Source organism: Delphinus delphis, chromosome 1 (assembly GCF_949987515.2).
Source record: "Delphinus delphis chromosome 1, mDelDel1.2, whole genome shotgun sequence".
In the NCBI taxonomy this organism is placed as follows: domain Eukaryota; kingdom Metazoa; phylum Chordata; class Mammalia; order Artiodactyla; family Delphinidae; genus Delphinus; species Delphinus delphis.
This window is the reverse complement of record NC_082683.1, coordinates 38,583,183-38,604,408: the sequence shown is the minus strand read 5'-3', so window position 1 is coordinate 38,604,408 and position 21,226 is coordinate 38,583,183. Positions and strand designations below refer to the sequence as shown.

Sequence of the window (21,226 nt, the reverse complement as noted above, 5' to 3'; positions counted from 1 at the left end):
GAACTGTAAAGAAAGGACTTTGAGGTTTGTATTTTGCTTAGATAATATCTAGATTTAGATATCCAGTGGGCAATTAGAAATATGGGCTTGAAACTCAAAAGAGAGGCAGAAGCCGAAAGTTTGGTATATACAGATAGGTGTGGAAACAATTGAGAGTGGATGAGATTACCCAGAGAAGGTATGTGGAGCCAAAGAAACACCACTGACTTGGCACTGATACAAGTTAGTTTGTGGATATGCAGCATTTGCCTCCCATCTCCACAAGATTGAAGATTCATTGACTTTATTATAGACCTAATAAACATCTGGCCCAAATTGTTCCTATTTGCTTCTTTGTGGTTTTCTGAATATTATGAGGCTTTTGGTCAAAATCTCATGCCCAAACTACGACTGCCCTACCCAGCTCACTAAATTCATACAAGGATCTTGGGGCAGAATCTGTACTTTCTTTAATGAATAGATATATTGGTGGGTTTTGCTGCCTAGAATAAATATTAACATTAATTATACTGAATACTGTAAAGTATGAAAATGATCAGAATCCACAGGCACTTTATCTTATTAATTATGGTTGAAGACACTTCACTTAAGTAACCTAACTTTGTCTGTTATTTTCTTAATATGTGGTTAAATCGTGTTTCCTTTTGTTTTTCGTTTTTGTCACTCATTAGTAATATTCTTTTTACTTCTTTAGGATCCTGAGCATGTGAAATTGAGTAAATCATTCACCAACTATCATGGAGCCTACGTATCCTCTCACAGGGACCCAGATGAATACCAGGTATAGAAATATTTTTACAAAATGTTTTCTTTCACAGCTGCTCATATAACTTGGGTTGGAATAGAAGGGAAAAAATAATCTTTAGAACCAGGAAAATCTGGGTCCACATCCCAGCTCTACCTCTTATTAGGTGGATGACCGTGTTCAAGTTATTTAACTTCTCTAAGCCTCAGTTTCCTCATCTGTAAATTGGGGACAGTAATCTCTAACAGAAGATAATTGTGAAGGGTTAAATAAGATTACTAAACTAAAGGATCTGGGACATAGTAGGCACTCAGTAAATATTAGTCTTATTTCCTCCTTCCCTTATTTTAGTTTCACAGAGGGTCTTTTTATTCATGAAATAGTACCTGAACTTTTGAGGCTAAAGATCACATACATATTTATTTACATCCTAGACAAATGGGAAAGTGGTTGAGTTCCTTCTTCTAAACCCTAATTCCTTGATGGGAAAAATTTCACATTGGATGTATCAAGTTTCCTACATGTCCCTAAGCCTTTGCCCACTCAAGTGGTATAGGAAGGAGGAGCTTGCCAGCTGTCTCCTGATTTTCTCAGTTTGTCATTACTGTGAGGACCAGGCAAATTGGCTTGTGTTATTTGGCTCTTTGGATCATTTATTGTTCTTTTCTCCCCCAGAGAAGAACAATTAATGCTGACGTGTGAATTTTTTTCTTCTAAACTAGAATTGCATCCATGAGTTACCTTTATTTTCTGTATTATTTTTCTTTGTGCCAGATGTTCTTGATGAAGACAATGGGAAGCATGACCCAAAGAGGCTATCATATTCCTTTTACTTAATTTTGGCCCTTCTGTTCTGTCCTGTTGCTACCTCTTATTCTTTGAAAATTTGTCAACCTCTGTTCTTCTCTTTAATTTTATTATTGGGTCAAATCCATTCCTTACATTCTAGAGAAGTTAATATACTCGTGTGATTTAAACTGATTATTCCTGGTATATTCAACTCTAGTATTTTAATTCATTTATTGAACTCTGGTTTTCAGTAATCTGTGGGCTTTAGGGCAGCAGTTTTGAATTATTTTTGGTTACAGACCCCTTTGAATATCTGATAGCCATGAATCTCATTCCCTATAAGGAAAAATACTTTTATACATACATGCAACATTTTGCACCCAATTTCAGGGCATTTGTGTCTCTCTTGCCTCTGAAGTCTACCTGTATACCTTAGATTAAGAAAAAAGACTAATAATGGCATTTATTGAAATCTTGCTCTTGTGCTAAGCACTTTGCATACATTATTTTTATTTAATCCTCACAACAAACCCATGAGGAGTAGGTACTATTATTATCCCCCTCTTTTTTTTTTTAAATGAGGAAACTAGCATAGAGAGATGAACTAACCCAAAGTTATATAGTTGGTAAATGGTATAGCCAATATTTAAACCTGAAATGATTTCTACTCTGTACTGCAAGGAAGTAAACCTGAAGTAGTGTAGGTTGGGCTTTAAAGGTACAATGGACTACTTAGAGCAGAAAGAAATAGCTAACATTGAGCACTTAAAATAAGCCAGGAATTTTTCTAAGCATTTTACATTAATTGACTCATATTCAGTATAACTCTACCAGGAGATACTGATGTTATTCTTTTTAACAGCTGAGGAAACTGAGGCACGGAGACATTAAATAACTTGATCAAGGTCACACAGCCAGCAAATTTTGAAGCCAGGTTTCAGACCTAAGCAGCTGATTTCCAGGCTTTGCTTTTAACCCTTATATCATACTGCCTCTCACCAATTGGTAAATAATAAATATATTAGATATAGAGGTATAGATAACTTGACAGTTGGTCACTTACTACCTTTGTGACCTTGAACAAATTTCTTAATTTCAGACTGTGTCCTCATTTCAAAAAAGGGAGATTAAAAATCCTTATAGATATTATGAGCTCAAATCAGACAAAGATTTGAAAGCAAATAGCTAAGAATGTGGTGGATAAAGCACTACATCATTCAGTTTCTACTAGTATAAGCTTTGAAATCAGCCACACTTAGATTCAAATTCCAGCTCTGCTACTTAGTTGCTGTATCAAGTTATAAAAGCTACAGTTTGTTATCTATAAAGTGGACAATAAAGTGTTTCTGGAACAGTTTTAGTGAGAAATATTGTATATGTAAAGTGGCCAGTAGGATGCCTGGTACATAGTAGGTGATCAGTAAATGGGCTAATATATGTATATTTTTTACTGCAATTGACTTCTTTTTTTAAAAAAAAAAAATTTTATTTATTTATTTGGCTGTGCTGGGTCTTAGTTGCGGCACGCGGGATCCTCCGCTGCAGTGCATGGGCTTCTCTCTAGTTGTGGCCCGAGTGCTCATTAGTTGAGGGCACTGGAGCTTAGTTGCCCCGAGGCATGGGGGATCTTAGTTCCCCAACCCAGAGATCGAACCTGCATCCCCTGCATCAGAAGGTGGATTCTTAACCACTGGACCATTAGGAAAGGCCCTGGGGCTAATATTTTAGTTGAGAAGTTTTATCAGATGAAACATGAAAGTAAGATCTAGAACAAGATATTCTTAGTGCATGATATGATAAATATTTTTTCAGTTCAACTATTTCATAATCTACTACCATGCAAATGCACTTTTGTAGGTAGCTCACTGTCAGAGATTTCTTGCTTTAATTACATGTGATTAAAAACTCTGTGATGATATCCTATATGATTTAACATTGAAATCTTGCTTTACATTGCTTGAGTGATCTTTGTGGAGATTTATTAATGATGTCCTTTTGATGCTTCACTAATTAAATTTATGTGTGGGACTTCCCTGTCCATCCAGTGGTTGAGACTCCACGCTTACACTGCAGGGGGCACAGGTTCGATCCCTGGTGCCTGATGCCACGTGGCACTGCCAAAAAAAACCCCAAAAAACACAGAACAATAACATAAAAAACTCATGTGATAGGGCCCAAGATACCAAATTTGAAAACCCTGAAAAGTTTTTGTGCTTTTCATGATTTTTTAAGTGTTATCTAGAAATCAGTTCAGAAGGATGGATATTAATTTTAAATTTAAATGTAAATACATGGTTTATATTCATTTTTCAGTTACTTAAAGAAGATTATATAGAATTGATATTCCCAGTTCTTTTTAAAAAGACTCACGTGTATATAAATATATATATGGATAGGATAAAAAGGACAGAAAGTCATACCTAAATTTTGAGTGCTTATTCTCTTGATAGCAGAGTTACAAGTGATTTTTCTTTCCTTTTTACTTTTTAAAAATATTTTTCAATTCTAAAATTACAAAAGTAATCTGAAAACCCTATCATTTACAGTTAAACTGTTTCTTGTAAAATTTCTACTGTTTTTCATTGTGCTTTGATTTAAAAAAAAAATTTTTTTAAGGTTTTCTTCAAGCAGGATGGTGCCTTTCTATTTTCCTCCATCAAAATGTGCACTTTGGAACCCAATGCCAATTGGAGATTATATCTACTTACGTCTCAATTACCACAGGTATAAAACGTTTCTCTTTCCAAATCAAACCAGGTTAAACAGGAGTCAAAAGAATATGTAAGGCAATGATTACAGTGACCCAATTTTTTTTTTTAAACTTTTCTATTCAGGAGCTCCCCTCATACAAAGTATTCTTTCTGCTGCTTCTTAAATCTGTTCCTTGTGCTTTTAAGAAGTAATCTTAATTTCACAGTTAAAATATTCTGCAAATCTAAAGTTCTAAGTATTATAGGAAATCAAAAGAGACAAAATATAATAAAAACTGAGTTTTTCGTCATGTTTCCACATGGTGTCTTTGAGGAACACTGAGAAGATTGATTTTGAGTTGAATAGACCATATTAGAAGGAACATAAAATATTTTGGTTATGGCCAGGATTGTGAAAGAAAGACATAGAAGCTTAATCTTCAAGTAATAGAAAATAGAGATCCACTGAGATTTTATATTTAAGAAAGTTACTTGCTAAAAGCAGAGTTCTAAGAAGGATGGATCATAGTGGGGAGACCCTAGAGTCAGCCTAATGCAAGATGGTTTTCTGTAATCCAAGGAACGTAGATTTATTCTGTAGTGGTTTAAGGTGGTGTAACTGGAGTCAGACTTCCTGGAGGGTCAAATCCTGATTTTACCCTTTCTTATTTAAGTGACCTCAGTAAAGGAGCCAAGGATCAGTTTCCTTATTTATAAAATGGGGATATGACACTTGTTTCATAGTACTTTTGTAAGGATTAAATGAGACAGGCTGTAAAGCAGCAGTTGGCACAGTACCTGGACATAGGAGGTAGTCAATAAATGCTAGCTCTTATAAGGGTTTAGAGCAGTGTAGCAGTGTTGAGACCAAGAGGAAAGAATGAAACAAGGTGTTTTGAAGAAATGTATAGCATTTGATGATCAACTGAATAGAGGAACTAAAGGAAAATTACAAGTCAAAAAGTATTTAAGGGCCTCCCTCATGGTGCAGTGGTTAAGAATCCGCCTACCAATGCAGGGGACACAGGTTCAAGCCCTGGTACAGGAAGATCCCACATGCCACGGAGCAACTATGCCCATGCGCCACAACTACTGAGCCTGCGCTCTAGAGCCTGCGAGCCACAACTACTGAGACTTCTTGCCACAACTACTGAGCCTGCATGCCTAGAGGCCGTGCTCCACAACAAGAGAAGCCACCGCAACGAGAAGCCCGTGCTCCTCAACGAAGAGTAGCCCCTACTCACCACAGCTAGAGGCAAGCCCGCATGCAGCAACGAGGACCCAATACAGCCAAAAATAAATTAAAAAAAAAAAAAAAGTATTTAAGTTCTCAGAGAAGGGTGGTATCATTGACAAAAACAGAGAGTGTCTTGTGGAAGTTTAAATATTTGTCAGACTTGTTCATTTTCTACATGTCTGTTAACCTATATTTTCTATTGCCATCTTTCTCTACTTCATTTTGAGTAATTTCTTTTGCTCTTCAGCTCTTCTAATTTTCTCTTTAGCTGTGCTTAGTTGCCATCTAATCTGTTCATTTAGGTTTTTTTTTTTTTCCTGGGGTAGTTTAGAACATATACCTTAATTTGATTTTTAAAAAATATTTGGTTGGGTTTATTTTTATTTTTGGGTGTGTTGGGTCTTCATTTCTGTGTGAGGGCTTTCTCTCCTTGCGGCGAGCGGGGGCCACTCTTCATCTCAGTGCGTGGGCCTCTCACTGTCACGGCATCTCTTGTTGTGGAGCACAGGCTCCAGACGCGCAGGCTCAGTAGTTGTGGCTCACGGGCCCAGCTGCTCCGTGGCATGTGGGATCTTCCCAGACCAGGGCTTGAACCTGTGTCCCCTGCATTGGCAGGCAGATTCTCAACCACTGCGCCATCAGGGAAGCCCTCATTTAGGTTTTTAAATGTGGGAGTATGCTATATATGTGAAAGATTATTTATAATATATACACACAGTTTATAGAATAATAAATTTGTCTTGTCTTTTTTCATAGTATCTTGTTCCTTACTCATATTCTAGAGTCCTTTTTATATTTCTTTAAACATGTGAATTGTATTTATATTCTGTATTCAGTAATGCTAGTATCTGAAGTCCATAGATCATATGTAAACAAATGGATGTGACTATTTCAATCAAACTTTGTTTACAAAAACAGGAGGGCTCATAGGTTCTTGATCCTAAAATTCATAAAATTAAGAATTTTATGAATGCCTGGAGAACAACTATAACTTCAGTGTCTGCTTATTGCAATTCTGCTTTCCAGGTAGCCCTCCTTACCTGCTGCCTTTGACCCTAGGATTTCCCAACAGTGATCTTTCTGTACATTTTAAAAGATGTGTATTATATCTTAGGCAACATTTCATGGCAGGAAGGTTTTTTAGGCTGTCAGATCCACCACATTCGTAAAAGACATTTGTTATTTTTCAGAAATCCAAAGCTTGTGGTAACTGAAAAGACCATCCGACTTGCTTGTCGTCATGCTAAGCAGAATAAAGAAAACTTGCCATGCTTTTTACTTGGTTCTCTCACAGTAGATGAAGGTAATATACTTTGAAAAATTATTTTTATGAGTATAATAGATTTTATGTTTACTGTTTCAGTCAATTACTGTAATGTACTTTGGCTAATTTTCTTTACTGTATACCAACGTTATGAAGATGAGTAAAAGTTGACACTACTCATCATAGACTTTACAGTTTGGTCAGGTGGATAAATATATATGTAAGTCATTTTTTTTTAATGAAAGTTTAATGTACTCTTAGTATGAACAAAATACTTTCCTGTAATCTAGGCTTGCTTGGTTAATTTCACATTTCATAATTGGCGTGCTATATAATAACTGCTATTTTTGTTCTTCAGATGAAGAAAGTGTGACATTGACAATAGATCGTTTTGATCCTGGTCGAGAGGTACCTGAATGCTTAGAAAGAACCCCTACTGCTTCTCTTCCTGGGGACTTTGTGATCCCATGCACAATTCATACTCAAGGACTTTGTTCAAGAGAAATAATAGTGCACAATGCAGATGACTTCAATTCAGCTTTTAAGGTGAGATTTGTTGATATGTGATTATTTCTTATCCAACACAAGAATCAAACTATGTGTACTGTGTTATATTTTAATAAACCCATATTTAATAGGTATTCATTTAATTTCTGACTAAATGATGTTGACCTAAAATGCAATTAGATATGGTTTCTGAGGAGAGAAATCCTAGGTAGGTAATATGGGTAGCATTCCAGAAGAGGAAGCAACATGACCAAGATAGCAAAGTGCAACATGTACTCAAGGTAACATTGAGGGTGGAGAGTTTTGCTGGATTTGTGGGCAGTCAGACTTGAGTATTAGTTTGTTTAGATCATAGAGAGCCTTGTCTGCCAGGCTACGGAATTTGAACTTTATCTAATGGGCCATGTTTTTCATTGAAAATTTCTGAAAAGAGGAAATACTGTTAAATCAGGGATGGTTAATGTGATAGGGAGGGCTGACTGAAGTCAGAATAGTTAGGCCATTGCAGTAGTCAGGTGTGTATTAGAGGGGGGTGTATTAGCCTATAGCAGAGTGGTGGCAGTGAGACCAGAAAGGGCACAGTCTGCATGAGTAACTACAGAGGAAGAACTAACTTGACAATTTGGAGTAATAGAAAAGAATCGGAGAGGAATGGACCTTAGATTCTCTGAGACTGAGTCAAAGTTAATTTATGTCCATTTTTACCCACGTAATAAATATTTATTGAAAGCGACATTCTCCAGTAAGAGTTTAAAATGCTGCTGGGACATATAGGTTGGAAATATATGATGGAGCTTGGTATATAAATCTTTTTTGCTTTAACATAATTATTCATATAACCTTTTGGTCACATGGAAGAAATAAGAGAATTGAAATGTTGCAAATCAGAAATTGTTTAATTTTATTAATATAAGATATATGAAACAAAACCTTCAGAGATACGGACAAATTTCAAAGCTTTAAAATAATTGTGTAATATTGATTCCTCAGGCTCTGCAGCATCATGTGTGTAGCAAAGATTCCTTGGATTGTGGTAAACTGCTTTCCCTAAGAGCTCATATCACTTCCAGGGAGAGTTTGGACACTGTGGATTTTGACTTGGATTGGGCAGCAGTAACTCTAGCAAATACCTTTAAATGCACACCTGTGAAGCCCATCCCCATTATTCCAACAGCTCTGGCAAGAAACTTGAGCAGTAATCTGAATATTTCTCAAGTTCAAGGTACCTATAAATATGGGTAAGTAAAAGACCTATTCATCCAAAATTTTAAATATTTGTCACATTAGTATATTTTCATGTTATTCACGTAATGTGAAATAATTGTTTGGTCAGTTTACATGCCTGAGATCTGTGGCAGCTAGATAAACAACCAAGGAAGGTGAAAAAATTGTTAATTTTTGCTGAATATAGTTTTCTGGTAATGAGCCTAATGGAGGCTGGAGAATTATTTATAATATGCAGGGGTTTTAAAATAATTAATTAATTTATTTATTTATTGGCTGTGTTGGGTCTTCATTGCTGTGCACGGGCTTTCTCTAGTTGCGGTGAGCGGGGGCTACTCTTCGTTGCGGTACGCGGGCTTCTCATTGTCGTGGCTTCTCGTTGCGGAGCACGGGCTCCAGGCACGCAGCCTTCAGTATTTGTGGCACGTGGGCTCAGTAGTTGTGGCTTGCAGGCTCTAGAGCTCAGGCTCAGTAGTGTGGTGCACGGGCTTAGTTGCTCCGCGGCATGTGGGATCTTCCTGGGCCAGAGCTCGAACCCGTGTCCCTTGCATTGGCGGGCAGATTCTCAACCACTGCACCACCAGGGAAGTCCTATAATATGCAGTTTTAATTGTGAATAATGAGCACTGCAGATAAAGGAGATTATTAAATTATAATGTATGATACTCTTGCTTACCAAATTGTCAACCACTTGAGGGTGGAGTTTCCTCACATAGCTGAAGCAGCATCCTCTCTAGCTTCCTATTAACACTCTTAGTTTCTTAGGAAATGTAAGCCAAATTGCTTGCTTTCTGATCCTCAGCAGGGCTGCTTCCCTGAATCCTCATCCACTTTCTTTATCCATTGTCTACTGAGCTAAATCAGACAATGTAAGCACCAACTGCTTTAAAGTCTAAGCAGTTCACTTCTGGCTTCCTTTCCCACTGACTCCACCCTAGTTCCTGTTAGGTCTCTAGAGCTCGAAATGTTTGGCAAAGTAAACTCAACTTCAAGTCTTGTCTACCAAATATGCCTCTTCAAAAGAGGATAAGAAAAAGGATTTTCTTTTCAGAGTGTCCCTGGAACAGCAAGAAAGTTCCCACATGCTGATCAGAGCACCTTTCTGGTTGGGGTGGCACAAAAGAAAAAGCGTTGCTATATTCCAAAATCATGGAATGGTCAAAGGTGATAGTGATTAAAAAGTGTTTGAATTAAATTGAACATTTAATTCTCTTGGAGTAATAAAATACTTCTCAATTGGTACATAGAAATTTGTGTTAAAATTAACCAAAAAATTAATTTATTTTCCTTAGTACCTGAGTCCATCTAGTGAAGCATGAATTTACCTTTCTTTGAATTATTCCTTTGTGACCCCTTGGCATACCAGTAGTAACCCAGGATGTTCAGTATTCTACCTAATCACCTATTCCTCTTGCCCCTTTCTACCTAGAATTATTTAATTTATGACGTTTGCCTTTTTCTTTGACCACATTCACTTGTTTACCCTAATATTTATTAGGATCCATTGTGGAATAGTATTGTTTTATACACTGGCATTAAATATATAAAAAAACCGTACTTACTGTCCACTAAGTATATTATCATGTAAACACAATGTGGATAAACGTAATAGGGTTTTATATATAGTGCAGGGAAAGCAGGAAGGTGTGTCCAAATTGCCTGGGAAAATCATGGAAAGCCTAAACTGGTTTATCAGGTTGTCAAGGCAGAAGAGCTCTCAAAGCAGGTGTAAGGGTCATTGTTGATACATAAATCTCGTGCCAACTCAGGCTTAATCATATTGTCACATGGCTTGATAAATTCATCATCTTTGTGTTTTAGGGTTATTATAGCAATAAAATGTATCCTCAGTGATACTATTAAGACTTTATATCACAAATGGCATTGTTTTTACTTTTGTGTTTTAAAGCCATAACAGTAAACTCTTGACAGTTGTACTGTACTTATCAAATTCTTAAAACTTATTGTCAGTAATAAGTATCTTATATTAACAAAGTATAAATGTAGTATAATGTCCTTTTAGGGAAAAGTGAGCTTTGGGGTTCTATCATGATGGTTGCAAAATTCTTTGATAGCGGTTGGAGGAATATAGTACATGGAAGATTGAATATCCCTCACCTAATTCAGCCCCCTTCAGTGAGAAGTCACATCTGTTGCAATCTTGTCAAGTCACCTGCATGCTTGAATACTTCCAGCAACAGGAAATTCATTTCTCCCAGGGAAACCTATTTGGTTCTGCACTTGTTAGCCTTGATTTTAATACTTTTGATTTAAAAAAGTTGATACTTTTTAGAGCAAACTTTTTCAAAAGGTATGTAATCTTCAGTGACCATTTTAATACATAGAAATTTTAAGATATTAAATCTCTTCCATGTCATCCTCATAATTAGTAGAATATTTTTCTACACTTTGAACTGTTTTCTTTGTGTGCATGTGTATGTAAAAGAAATTATTCATTTGAATCCTCTCCTCTGCCTAAAATATACTTCTTCAGCACTCAGATTATCTCTTTTAGGTAAAAGTGCATATTTCCAATTGTTTTTACATGAATGTCTTCTGTTTAGATATCTTACCATGGATGAGACACGCAAATTGTTACTTTTGCTGGAAACTGATCCCAAGATTTATTCTCTCCCATTAGTGGGAATGTAAGTATTGCATTACTTATGAAAACCTTTTCAGCCATGTATGTATTCAAATGTATATTATAAGCATGTGAATCATTTGTACTATGAATATGTATTAATATTTGGATCACCTTATAAAACCATAAATGCTAATGATGCTTAAGCTTTCTTATTTTAACAGCTGAATCAGTTAAAATAAGATTTTTGTCCAATCTTAGGAAGAATTCCAGTATATAAAACAAAACTGAATTCTTCTGGTTGAAGTTGAAGCCTTAGAGCCCTGTTTCTTTAACCTTATTCACTACCCCTGTCCTTAAGGCATCTTGAAGAACTCAGGACTCAGGATAACACTGTTTAAAATTCACTGCCAGGCAATTTTGCAGAAATTCTCTTTAGTGTTTATGGAGATCTCTTTTCGAGTTGGTGGTTAATGACATTTAGATAGATTATTCAGTCAGAAATTTATACTAATTCAGTATTTAATGAGTGCTTACCCTATAAATAGTATTATGTTTCATACTGTGTTGGGATTTAAAGCTCCTCAAGGAATTAATAATTAAAGGTGAGGCGATAAAATATTCAAATATTCCCACATAGAAAGATAAATAATAAGAAAGTGTATGATTTACTATGAAATAAACAATTTAGACAGTGAGCGCTATTACTGTTTGCAAGAGAGATGATAGGGCACATTTTCTTAGAGAAGGCAAACTTGAGCTGGACCTTTAAGTGTATAGATAATAGAAGAGAGGATTGACTGGGAAGGGAACCCATATGTGGGAATGGTGTATGCAGACAAAAAATGAGAGTACAGAAATGTTCTGTGGACCACGAAATCTCCTTACAGTCTTTTTGCTCTGGTCCTGGTAGTGGCTGTGTGTTATTGCTGCTAAGTGAATATCTATTAAGAGTTTTCTGAGACTTCCCTGGCGGTCCAGTGAGTAAGACCCCGTGCTCCCAATGCAGGGGACGGGGTTCAATCCCTGGTCGGGAAGCTAGATTCTGCATGCATGCCACAACTAAGAGTTTGCATGCTGCAACTAAGAGCCAGTGCAGCCAAAATAAATAAATAAATACTTAAGAAAATAATAAAAAAAAATTTTTTTTAAAAGCGGTTTCCGTTTTTCAGCCTACCTGTATAATTATAGACTTAAATCCTCTCAATAACTCTATGGTTTTAGGCTGCTAACTTCTTTCTCCCCTAATTCAGACTATTCTTTCTAGTGCAGGCTAATTGATTCTAATTGATTTCTGCTTTCACCTCTATTGTTAACCATTTTCTTTCCCACAGTTTTACCATCATTTCAGTGGAAGAGGACAGAAAGTAGTGCTCTGTCTCTGAATCTGTCTATGGTTATATGTATATCTATAGTCTCCCTCTTAATTATCAGCATGGTTTAATGTTCATAGATTTCTTATTTATGAGCCCTTTTATCTGTTCCTGATGAATGCCAAGAATTTCTGCCACATTACCTTGAGAAGAGCATAATCTAAAGGATGTTAAGTACTAATTTGTAAAATGACTATAGTTTTTAATTTCTATTTTTTGTTTTAGCTGGCTGTCTGGAATTATACATATCTATAGTCCTCAGGTGTGGGCTTGCTGCTTGCGATATATGTTCAGTTCTTCTATTCAAGAAAGGTAAGTGATATTTTTTTCTGTAGGGTTTTATTTTGATCTTCACCTCCATTCATGTTTTACTGGTGTTATTTAACGTTCATGCAATGCCTTAACCTTTTATAATACTTAGAAACCAGAAGAACAGGCACACTAAGGAAGTCAAACATTATATTAAATGGGAATAAAACCAGACAAAAAAGGTGACATTGTGCTATACTTGGAAATGTGAAGGAATTCACTTGCCTAATGACAGTACTGTAACACAAAAGACATACTTTTTATGAGTGGAAGAAAACCCCTAGGGATCATCTACTCTAGCATCCTATTTTATAAAAAAGATTAATTTTCATGGAAGTGCCTGAAAATGAGTTTGAATTTGTTTCAAGTGTTTTATTGTTACCCTGTGCTGCTGATAGTACCTTAAGAAGCACTTGGGATGAAGTTTAATGTTCTTGGAACTAAAGCACAAGCATTGGAACTAATAGGGAAACTTTATTTCTAACCTCAACTCCTCATTTAATTTTGTTATTTTGTACATGTTGCCATTATTTGCCTCTTACTTTCTTCATCTATTAAATGAAAATTCCAGAGTTTGTTTCTGTCTGCTTTGGTGGCTATAATACACTTTTTAAAAAAAACTTTAATGAAAAGGCAGTATAAGTACATGGCACTAAATCAGATATATATAAAGATACATAATAAAAATGTCTCTTCCACCGCATTTCCCCAGATCCTATCCCCAGAGACAATCACTGTTAAAGGAGTATCTTGTGCTTCCTTCTTGAAATACCAATGCATAGACAAATAACACCCTTCCCTGGTCTGTAAAAGTTAAATCACAAATGGGATCAAACCGTTCTACCTTTTCTCTGTTGCTTTTTTCTTTATATCATTATACCTTGGAAATCATTACTAAATCTTGGCACATACAGATTTAATACACATATTTTACAACTGAATAGTAAATAATATATACTATATTTTAAAAACTACTCCTTTTGCTTGCGGACAACTTTGTGTATACATCTTTGTGTGTATATACTAGTATATTTGTGGAATAAATTCCTAAAAGTGGTTTTTCTGGGTCAAATAGTATATCACTTTAAATTTTGTAGATATTGCCAATTTGTGCTTCAAAGACTATCAGTTTATAATCTTTCCAACAGTGTTTGAGAGTGCCTGTTTTCTCCATCCCCTCACTAACACTGTGGAACAAGTATTTGTTGAGCACCTACTATGTACCAAGCACTATTCATGATATTGGCAATAAACAGTAAACAAAATAAAGACCCTGCAGAGATAGGCAGTAAACAGAAAAAATAAGTAAAATAAATAGTATTTTACAAGGTGATGAGTGCTGTGGAGAAATAAGCAGGGGAGGTGGATGTTGTGTCTCTGGTAGTGGCAGGTAGGGTTGCAGTTTTAAATAGGGCAGTCAGGCAGACAAAGACTTGAGATGGGGGAGTAAGCCATGTGGCTGTCTGGGGCAGTATCACAGGGTGATGGGTACAAAGCTGTGGGTGAAAGATCACCTTGCATCTTCAAGGAACAGCAAGGATGTAGCGTGGCTGGAGAGGAGTGAGGGAAGGGAAAAACAACAAGACCTCAGAGAAGTAACTGGAAGGCCATTATTAGACTTTTTTTTTTTTTTTTTTTAAATTTTTGGCTGCGTTGGGTCTTTATTGGGGCGTGGGCTTCCTCTAGTTGCGGGGAGCCGGGGCTACCCTTCTTTGTGGTGCGCAGGCTTCTCACTGCAGTGGCTTCTCTTATTGCAGAGCACGGGCTCTAGGTGCACAGGCTTCAGTAGTTGTGGCGTGTGAGCTCAGTAGTTGTGGCTCGCAGGCTGTAGAGTGCAGGCTTAGTAATTGTGGCGCACAGGCTTAGTTGCTCCATGGCATGTGGGATCTCCCTGGACCAGGAATCGAACCCTTGCCCCCTGCACTGGCAGGCGGATCCTTAACCCCTGCGCCACCAGGGATGCCCCCATTATTAGACTTTTGATCTTTGCAAATCTGACGTTTTATAATCTCATCTTCTGGGAACCTCCTAATCATGTCTCTTGCCATTATTCTGTTGGGTTGTGTATCTTTTTCACATTGCTTTGTAAGAGCTCTCTTTTTCTTTTTCACTCTCTGTATATATACATTTATATAATATGTAAAGTATATATTTCTTAAAATGTATGTTATATGCTGCAAAGATTTTATATATGTGTATATAAATATGTTATAAAAAGGTGCGTGTGTACATACATATATGTATTTGTATTGGTATAGATATGTGGCAAAAATTTATTTCCCCCAGATTGTCATTTCATTTCACTTCGGTTAATATTTTTTCCCAGACTTTTTTTTTCTTTTAATTATATGTTCAATACATTCTAAGCCAATATCCCATTGTGTTTGTGTGAATACATGTGTATTAATTAATTTATTTATTTTTGCTGTGTTGGGTCTTCATTTCTGTGCGAGTGCTTTCTCTAGTTGTGGCAAGCGGCAGCCACTCTTCATCGCGGTGCGCGGGCCTCTCACTATTGCGGCCTCTCCCATTGCGGAGCACAGGCTCCAGACGTGCAGGCTCAGTAGTTGTGGCTCACGGGCCCAGTCGCTCCGCGGCATGTGGGACCTTCCCAGACCAGGGCTCGAACCCGTGTCCCCTGCATTAGCAGGCAGACTCTCAACTGCTGCGCCACCAGGGAAGCCCCCAGACTTTTTTTAAAGTCCGATTTATCCATCTTTTTTTTTCTATTTTGCTTAGAAAGGATTTTTATTGAAATGAAAATCTCTTGTTTTTTCTCCAGAAGCTACAGTTCTACTTTTTACATTTTATTTTAATTATATAATATAGTTAGTTTTATTTGCAATAAAAGAGAAATTAAATATTCATTTTAACGTATTAGTAATATTAAGTTTTATTATCAGTGACGGGTCTTGCTTTAATTATTTATTGATAGTAAATGCTTGGTGAAGTTAGTTTTGAAGCTCTCTCTGTCAAAATGAAGCGTTAGGGAATTTCTTTGATACCTGGACTCTTTAATTACTGCCGGCCTTTAACCAGGGAGGTATCAGCACTGCTTGGCATAGCTTAGGTTAGTACTTTACAGCATTCTGATCAGTGGTCTTGTCTGACCCTAGAGAGAGGAATTGAGCAGAATAGGCATTCTGCCTCCTAAACCCTCACTGCTTTGTTTTGTTAATAGTGTAATATATCCCCAAATTATCTTTCATTCAACATTTTACAAAGTAGAGACAACTACTAAAAGGTTTTTTTTTTTTTTTGGGTTCACGGGCCTCTCACTGTTGTGGCCTCTCCCGTTGCGGAGCACAGGCTCCAGACGCGCAGACTCAGCGGCCATGGCTCACGGGCCTAGCCGCTCTGCGGCATGTGGGATCTTTCCAGACCGGGGCACGAACCCGTGTCCCCTGCATCGGCAGGTGGACTCTCAACCACTGCGCCACCAGGGAAGCCCTAAAAGCATTTTTAAATAGTGGGTTTTGGTGTGTATTTTAAGGACTCTTGATTACTTTACAGATATTTGTTGAGTCATGTAGTGAATAATAAAATGAATGTTCATTTTATCAGTGTTTATAGTAGTGAACTATTGTGAATAATTTAAATATCCACTTTTAGAAGTCTGGGTGAATCAATAATAGCACATCTATAAATTGTAATACTGGATAGTCACTAAAAAAGAATAGGGAGGTCTAAGGTATAATATAGAACAGTGACATGGAAAGAAATCCAAGATTGTCAAATAATAAATAGAAAATGCAATTAAGGAAACAATCCCATTTACCATTGCAACAAAAAGAATAAAATACCTAGGAATAAACCTACCTAAAGAGGTAAAAAACCTGTACTCAGAAAACTGTAAGATGCTGATGAAAGAAATCAAAGTTGAAACAGATGGAGAGATGTATACCATGTTCTTGGACTGGAAGAATCAATATTGTGAAGATGGCTATACTACCCACAGCAATCTACAGATTCAGTACAATCCCTATCAAATTACCAATGGCATTTTTCACAGAATTAGAACAAAAAATTGTACAATTGGTATGGAAACAAAAGACCCCAAATAGCCAAGGCAATCTTGAGAAAGAAAAACAGCTGGAGAAATCAGGCTCCCTGACTTCAGACTATACATCAAAGCTACAGTAATCAAGACAGAATGGTACTGGCACAAAAACAGAAATATAGATCAATGGAACAGGATAGAAAGCCCAGAGATAAACCCATGCACCTGTGGTCGCCTAATCTGTGGCAAAGAAGGCAAGAATATATAATGGAGAAAAGACAGTCTTTTCAGTAAGTTGTGCTGGGAAAACTGGACAGCTACATGTAAAGGAATGAAATTAGAACACTTCCTAACACCATATACAAAAACAAACTCAAAATGGATTAAAGACCTAAGTGTAAGGACGGACACTATTAAACTGTTAGAGGAAAAAACATAAGCAGAACACTCCTTGACATAAATCACAGCAAGATCTTTTTTGACCTACCTGCTAGAGTGATAAAAATAAAAACAAAAATAAATGGGACCTAATGAAACTTTAAAGCTTTTGCACAGCAAAGGAAACCATAAACAATACGAAAAGACAACCCTCAGAATGGGAGAAAATATTTGCAAATGAAGCAACTGACAAGGGATTAATCTCCAAAATATACAAACAGCTCATGCAGCTCAATAACAAAAAAAACCCAAACAATCAGAAAATGGGCAGAAGACCTAAATAGACATCTCTCCAAAGAAGACATACAGATGGCCAAGAGGCACATGAAAAGATGCTCAACATCACTAATTATTAGAGAAATGCAAATCACAACTACCATGAGGTATCACCTCACACCAGTCAGAATGGCCATCATCAAAAAATCTACAACAATAAATGCTGGAGACGGTGTGGAGAAAAGGGAACCCTCCTACACTATTGGTGGGAATGTAAATTGGTAGAGCCACCATGGAGAACAGTATGGAGGTTCCTTAAAAAACTAAAAATAGAACTACCATATGACCCAGCAATCCCATTCCTGGGCATATACCTGAAGAAAGTCATAATTCAAAAAGATACATACACCCCAGTGTTCATTGCAGCAGTATTTACAATAGCCAGGACGTGGAAGCAACCTAAATATCCATCGACAGATGAATGGATAAAGAAGATGTGGTACATATATACAATGGACTATTACTCAGCCATAAAAAAGGAACGAAATAGTGCCATTTGCAGAGACGTGGATGGACCTGGAAACTGTCATACAGAGTGAAGTAAGTCAGAAAGAAAAACAAATATTGTATAATATCGCTTATATGTGGAATCTAGAAAAATGGTACAGATGAACTTTTTTGCAAAGCAGAAATAGAGACACAGTTGTAGAGAACAAACTTAAAGATACCGAGGGGGGAAGGAGAGGATGGGATGAATTGGGAGATTGGAATCAACATGTATACACTACTATGTATAAAATAGATAACTAATGAGAACCTACTGTAGAGCACAGGGAATTCTACTCAGTGCTTTGTGGTGACCTAAATGGGTAGGAAATCTAAAAAAGGGATATATGTATACGTATAACTGATTCACTCTGCTGTACAGCAGAAACTAACACAACATTGTAAAGCAACTATACTCCAATAAAAAATAATTAAAAAAAAAACTATATCACAGACCTATTGAATATGTGGTTTAGAAATACACTAGTAATCATGTTGTGTGCTTTTAATTAAATGTTATTTCTCTTTTCCCTCAAAAAAAAAGGAACAAATGCAAATAGTGTGTATAGTATCTTGTTTTTGTTAAATTGTATAAAATGTTTGCGTATGCCTAGGGGAAAATTCTGGAAGTAAATACTGTAAACTGGAGAGTGGAATGGGATGTTTTCATTTTCTATTTTATACATTCCTGTTTTTGTTTAAAGTATTTACAAGGAATATGTATTCTGTAATAAATGTATTTTAAAAATTAAAAATTAGTAACATTAAAAAGTAAGCATAGGGAATTCCCTGGTGGTCCAGTGGTTAGGCTCCACGCTTCCATTAAAGGGAGCATGGGTTCGATCCCTGGTCAGGGAAAAGTAAGCATAAATTTGCCCCTCAGTTTTCTTCCAAAAATTGGACTGTTTAGTTAGTCTATTAACTAGATTGAGGGACTCACATAGAATTCTTTGAGTGTATTCTTGTTATTCTCAGTAAATTTTAATTAAATGGCATTTTTTTATCCAGGGTTTTTTCAGAATCTGGAAATTTCATTATAGTTCTCTATTCTGTGACACATAAGGATCCTGAGTTTTATGAATGCCTCCCTTGTGATGGCAGGTTGCCTGACCTTCGATTCCAGCTACTAACTAGTAAGGAAACATTACATCTTTTCAAAGTAAGTGATTTGATTTCCTAGCACACTTATGACTATTCAGGGTTGTACTCAAATTATTAGGCTTTATTTATAATCAGTCTTACTAAATATTAACTTTATTCATTTATGGTTAATTTTGTTTTGTAAATTTTAGGCCATATCTCCAGAACCAAATTCTAATGCAGGATCAAACGTTATCTACAGAGTAACTTTCCCATGTTTTCCTAAAACCTTTGAAGACTATATCAAATTTAATGTATATGTTGTATCATTTTATGATACTGAGAGTTAATTTGTGATCTTAGTGTTTTCTTTGTCCTGATTGTTAATTTTTAAATGTATGGGTATAACAAATGGTTTCTCATACTTAAAAGTCAGTGTCTATAATATATAACCCTAGGAATCAGAATAGATTAATATGACTGGCAAAAATATTCGTTTGGGTTTTTCTGTAAGATCTTATGGAAAAACCTGAAAGAACTTTTTGGCCAACCCAATACATTTAGGTGATGGTCGCAGAAAAAGTAGATCTTTGAAACCGTAAATGTCATTATGTAAAAATATTCTAAGGCCAAAATGAACAATAATTCTGCTTTTTTTTTTTACAAAAATATTGACTATCCCGGGCTTCCCTGTTGGCTCACTGGTTAAGAATCTACTTGCCAATGCAGGGGACACGGGTTCAAGCCCTGGTCCCAGAAGATCGCACATGCTGTGGAGCAACTAAGCCCGTGTGCCACAACTACTGAGCCTGTGCTCTAGACACCGTGAGCCACAACTACTGAGCCCACGTGACGCGGCTACTGAAGCCCACGTGCCTAGAGCCCATGCTCCACAACAAGAGAAGCCACCGCAATGAGAAGCCCGTGCACTGCAACAAAGAGTAGCCCCCGCTCGCTGCAACTAGCGAAAGACCACGCACAGCAACGAAGACCCAACGCAGCCAAAAATAAATAAAATTTAAAAAAATTTTACTAGCCCTAAATTACCATGTGTTACCACTCAGATCTTATTTTGTGCCTTTAATTTCATTTATAGGTTGTATTGATTCATGAATCAAGTTTTTGTATTTTAATTATAAACATAATCATCTTAAATGAGGTCTATTTCCATTTTAGAGACATATCTCACATATATATCACTCATTTTATTCTTCAGATTGTATGCTCAGTTTAAAGTTACTATTTTAACTGAATCCCTGGTTATTGAGTAAGTTACATAGTAAAGATAATTAGGTTTTTACTTTCATTTATGTAGTAGGGAGACGGATAGTTTTTTTAAAAGGTTGCATAAAAATAGAACCATATGATTCAGCAATTCCACTTCTGGGTATTTATCCAAAGGAAACAAGAACACTAATTCAAAAAGATATGTGTACCACCATGTTAATTGCAGCATTATTTACAATAGCCAAGATATTAAAGCAACCTAAGTGTCCATGGATGGGTGAATGGATAAAGAAAATGTAATTTATCTTATATTATATTACATTATATCATATTATATTAATATAATGGGAAAATATTCAGCTGTAAAAAAAGGAAGGAAATCCTGCCATTTGTGACAACATAGATGGACCTCCAGGGCATTGTGCTAAGTGAAATAAATAAAACAGAGAAAGGCAAATACCATATGTCACTTATATGTGCAGTATTTAAACAACAACAAAAAAACATTTCATTGAACTCACAGACACAGAGAACAGATTGGTGGTTTGCAAGAGGTTGGGGGCGGGGGTTTGAGGGTGGCCAAAATGGCCAAAGGTGGTCAAAAGGTACAAACTTCCAGTTATAAAGTAAATAAGTAATGGGGATATAATATACAGCATGGTGAGTATAGTTAATAATGCTATATTGTATTTTGAAAGTTCTTTTTTTTTAAAATTTATTTATTTTATTTACTTTTTGGATGCGTTGGGTATTCGTTGCTGTGCGTAGGCTCTCTAGTTGTGGCGAGCAGGGGCCACCCCTCGTTGCGGTGTGCAGGCCTCTCATTGTGGTGGCCTCTGCCGTTGCAGAGCTCAGGCTCCCAGTGCACGGGCTCCAGCAGTTGTGGCACAGGGGCCAAGAAGCTGTGGCTCGTGGGCTTCAGAGCACAGGCTCAGTAGCTGTGGCGCATGAGCCCAGTTGCTCTGCGGCATGTGGGATACCCCCGGGACCACGGGTC

The 21,226-nt window shown here is 36.6% G+C and overlaps 1 protein-coding gene across 1 annotated transcript in view; it reads left to right on the top strand.

The window, feature by feature from the left end:
* The window catches only part of STIL (STIL centriolar assembly protein), a 31,263-nt gene extending 11,234 nt beyond the window's left edge, over nucleotides 1-20,029 (top strand). The window contains exons 3-11 of the mRNA XM_060021696.1: nucleotides 695-781; nucleotides 4,151-4,258; nucleotides 6,652-6,764; nucleotides 7,084-7,271; nucleotides 8,223-8,470; nucleotides 11,021-11,104; nucleotides 12,639-12,725; nucleotides 18,931-19,081; nucleotides 19,713-20,029. Of these exons, the coding sequence (XP_059877679.1) occupies nucleotides 738-781; nucleotides 4,151-4,258; nucleotides 6,652-6,764; nucleotides 7,084-7,271; nucleotides 8,223-8,470; nucleotides 11,021-11,104; nucleotides 12,639-12,725; nucleotides 18,931-19,081; nucleotides 19,713-19,787 (1,098 nt within the window). The 5' untranslated portion in view covers nucleotides 695-737 and the 3' untranslated portion in view covers nucleotides 19,788-20,029. The remainder of the gene's footprint in view (nucleotides 1-694; nucleotides 782-4,150; nucleotides 4,259-6,651; nucleotides 6,765-7,083; nucleotides 7,272-8,222; nucleotides 8,471-11,020; nucleotides 11,105-12,638; nucleotides 12,726-18,930; nucleotides 19,082-19,712) is intronic.
* The last annotated feature ends 1,197 nt before the right edge of the window (nucleotides 20,030-21,226 follow it).